This window comes from Amaranthus tricolor, chromosome 8, assembly GCF_026212465.1.
Source record: "Amaranthus tricolor cultivar Red isolate AtriRed21 chromosome 8, ASM2621246v1, whole genome shotgun sequence".
Lineage (NCBI taxonomy): Eukaryota > Viridiplantae > Streptophyta > Magnoliopsida > Caryophyllales > Amaranthaceae > Amaranthus > Amaranthus tricolor.
The window spans coordinates 26495859-26499534 of NC_080054.1; the positions used below are offsets into that span (position 1 = coordinate 26495859).

Genomic DNA, 3676 nt, shown 5'->3' on the forward strand with positions numbered 1-3676 from the left:
AATGCTTACTTACCGTATCCTTAATGCCTACTTTCCATATCTCAAATGTCTACTTACATCTTTCTTAATACCTACTTACAATATATAATAGGTCGATCCAATTAAAAATAATCTCTCAAAATAAACAGTCTCCAATTTGTAAAAAGTTAATTAGGGGTGGATTTAGTCTTAGTCAATACCGTCAATTGACAAAATTTGACGTATATAGAAGTCTATTTCCCTTTCTATTGATGAATTCGATTTGCCTCAGTTATACTTGGTTCCTTCTTCGCTGATTCGCTTCTCCCCATATCTGTTCTCCGTTCCAGAATCCAGCCCCCTGCCCCTCCGCCAGCACCACTGTAGCCCAGCCACCTCCTCCAACTGGAAGACGCCAGCACCAGCCTGAAGCCACCGCCCACCACCACCAGTGTATATACTTTTTTTCTTTTTCCTTCTTTCCCTAAAAGTTTGAATTTCAGTTGTTAATTTGTTATGGAATTTTCATTTCTTTGAATATTAATTGTTAAACATTGTTTCTTGACTGTGTTCATTCATGATTGATGATTATACAATACCTCAAACCATATTTATTAATCAATTTAGGGTTTTTAGTTTAATTGGTGGTAAATTTCTAAATTTTTGGGTTTCATATTAATTTCTTGGAATTTATTAGAGTTTTAGTTGATTAGTAATTTAATTCTACAATTGATTTAGGTAATTTGTTTGAATTTCTTGAAATAAGAGTTTAGATAGATAATTCATAATGCCCCCTCCTAATTTATTAAAGGGTTTAGGTTTGTTAAGTTTTGATTAATTTTTCTGGGTTTGGCTGTGCTGGTTCGACTCCTAATGCCCCCTCTGTTTTGTTAAGTTTTAAATTTTCTGGGTTTGTTTAATTCTTCTGGGTTTGATTAATTTTTCTGGGTTTTAGTTGAAATTGTATAATCACTATAATGTTATGTGAGGATTTTGTTCGGGTTTTAGGGTTTTAGATTCCGGATACATTTACAGTGTGAAATGGCAACGTCAAACTAAATGTTCTGATATTGCATTGAATGATGAGACGTTTACTAAGCCGGAAAAAGAGGCCATCTTCCATTGATTACACTTGCATTAAGTTTGAAGGGGGTATGGAAGAATTTGTAGGATAAAGGAAGAGAAGTTTTTTTTGAAGTTAAATTGTTCAATTATGCTAATGTCATTTAAGGGTTGTGCTGGTTGCTTGCTTTCTTTATTAACTAGTTTTTCTAAGATGATGTTAATTGATTTGAGTTATGGCGCTTCTGAATTATGAAAATTCGACGGGGATAATTGTCTTAAACAAATATTATTGAATATAATTTTTATTTTTAAATTCCTGACATCACTTGATTTTTTCCTGGATCCGTCCTTGAACCTAACCATAAGTTCGACACGGAAACGCTTATTTCGGGAATTAGAATTTACTGAAACTTATTAAATTTTTTTTAAAAAAATTTATTTCATTCAATTTTTCGCCCAAGGAGAGCGATGGGTGAGAATTTAATTATGACCTCCAAAATTTGAATTACAGAAATTTGGCACATACAAATTTCCACGTATATCGTCCAGCTTTATCTCCTTAATCGATCGAAGCTTCAGTAAATTTCCATGGCGTTTTCCTCCACATCTACGGCACCAAACTGGGATTCAAACGAATGGGAAGTTGTAAACGACGACGGTTTTGTTTACAAACACAAAAAACGTCGTATTGATCCTACTTCCATTGCTCGTGCTCCAGATCCTCAAATAGATCCTTCTCTTGAAATTAACAAGAAGAGGAAGAGAAGACGCGCAGATTTGCGAAAGATAATACAGAAATACCAAACTGAAATTGATCGATGGGTTAATTTATCTAATACTTTGAAGTTAATTGAAGAAAATGCTAAATCTGTGGTTGTAGAAATTGATTCACAGGATTCTGGTAGAGGGAAATTGAAAGAATCTGCTAAATCTAAAGTGGTTTCATTGCAGAATCATTCTGATACTTTGATTGATGACTATCTGTTGCAGGTAATTTGTACTTTCATTTCTTTATTTTTTGTTGATGTTAAACCCTAACTATATTGCTTTAGGTTTTGCGCTTTTTGGAATTGCAAAATGCTGTTATTGTAAAATTAAACTGCTTTTAGATGCTATTCTTTGCCCATTTACAGCTAACAAGTTCACCCATTGTAAATTGTAATATAATAATCCTCAATCTCCTTTGAGTTTGCTACAAATTGGTTTGCATACAAATGCAATTTGTGGTTTGTTTGTTGGGCGATTTGAATTATGTGGAAGGTATTAGAAGCCAAAAAAAAATGATAGGATAATAATATTTAATGAAAGTGGCGTGAACATTTTATGTCAAAATCACGGTACGAACGAAAATGAAAAATAGCAAATTCTAGAGTACAGAGGGAGTATGTTGGAATTGTTGAGCGAATTTGAACCCTCAAACATTTGAGAAATGCTTATAAATTTAATTTGTGGTTTGGTTGTTGGGCGATTTGAAGTATGTGTAGGGTATTAGAGGGTAAAAAATTATGTATAGGATAAGAATTTTTGAAAATTTTGGGAACATTTCATAGCAGAATTAACGATATGAACTGCATTTTTAGCAAACTCTAGAGCACGGAAGGAGTATGTTAGAATTGTTGAGTGAATTTGAACCCTCGAACATTCGAGAAATGTCATGTCAGTTTGATTTATTTGGATGAATTTGGTTTGATAGTGATTAGATGTGGTGATACTGCTTTTCTTAGTTTGTACTGAGAAAGTTTGTTGAGATTGATGATTGCCACTTGGTTGTTTGTTGTACTGTAGGTGGAAAAACAAGAAGCAATGATCCACAAATTTGAGCATCTTTGTGATGCAGCAGAAGCTTTGTGCAAGGCCCAGGACGAGATTATTAAACAACGATTCTTGGATCTCTCAATCTGGAGTTCCCCTCACGAACTTATGGCATCGCTTTGCGAGGATTGACCACTGATGGCCTGCTTCTCGTTCTTGTATTAGGCTTTGTCTGAATGTGAGCTAGCTTTCTGCAGGCATAAGGTTAGTGAATCAGTGTTCTATATAGAGCTAAAAACAATGTCTTATGTATATTTCACATAGGTAGAGGATTTTGTAAATGAATGTTTTCACTTTTCAGTCCTTTCTTATGTTGAATGTGTTTCTTTCAAAAGGTGAGGGTTGCTTTGTAGGTGCTAGTTATCTTTCTGTAAGTGTATGTGAGGGGATTCAATCCCGAATTGGATCTTGTTCACTATATAGTACTATGAAGCAGTGTCACATAATTCACTTATCTCCTCGTGAATTGTGAATTCAGTTAGGAATTAGCTAGCGAATTATGCTACACTGGTACGAAGTATGTTTCAATGAAATCGGATAATTTTTGTGGGTGAACTTTTTTGCCTATTAGATGTTGTGTTCTTGTTTCACTCGAGTAAAACACTCATTTGTCCCATTGATTTTCCTAAATTTTCACATTTTTAGTTCTGGTTGATGTGGGCGGTAGTATATGGCAAAAAATGACAAAAGGGGAAAAATTAATGAGATGAAAAGAGATATTGACTTAAAAGACACTGAAATGGATGGAGTAACATAGAACGACGGTCAGCAAGTATTCTCTTCATTCAAGATGTTTTGGGGTTTACTTCATACACACTTGGATCAAAAAATGGATGCGAAA

General features: G+C 34.2%; 1 protein-coding gene across 1 annotated transcript; it reads left to right on the forward strand.

Annotated features, from left to right (window-relative positions):
* The first annotated feature begins 222 nt into the window (after positions 1 to 222).
* Positions 223 to 3404, forward strand: LOC130821162 (uncharacterized). The gene is made up of 3 exons (XM_057686827.1): positions 223 to 411; positions 1535 to 2013; positions 2809 to 3404. Exons 2-3 carry the CDS (start codon positions 1612 to 1614, stop codon positions 2965 to 2967), a joined length of 561 nt encoding a protein of 186 aa, XP_057542810.1. The 5' UTR covers positions 223 to 411; positions 1535 to 1611; the 3' UTR covers positions 2968 to 3404.
* The last annotated feature ends 272 nt before the right edge of the window (positions 3405 to 3676 follow it).

What these genes read in the sequence shown, in the direction of transcription:
- LOC130821162 (XM_057686827.1), top strand. Translation starts at nt 1,612, where the DNA reads ATGGCGTTTTCCTCCACATCTACGGCACCAAACTGGGATTCAAACGAA. An exon ending in TTGATGACTATCTGTTGCAG is followed by an intron (nt 2,014 to 2,808) that starts GTAATTTGTACT and finishes GTTGTACTGTAG; the next exon opens with GTGGAAAAACAAGAAGCAAT.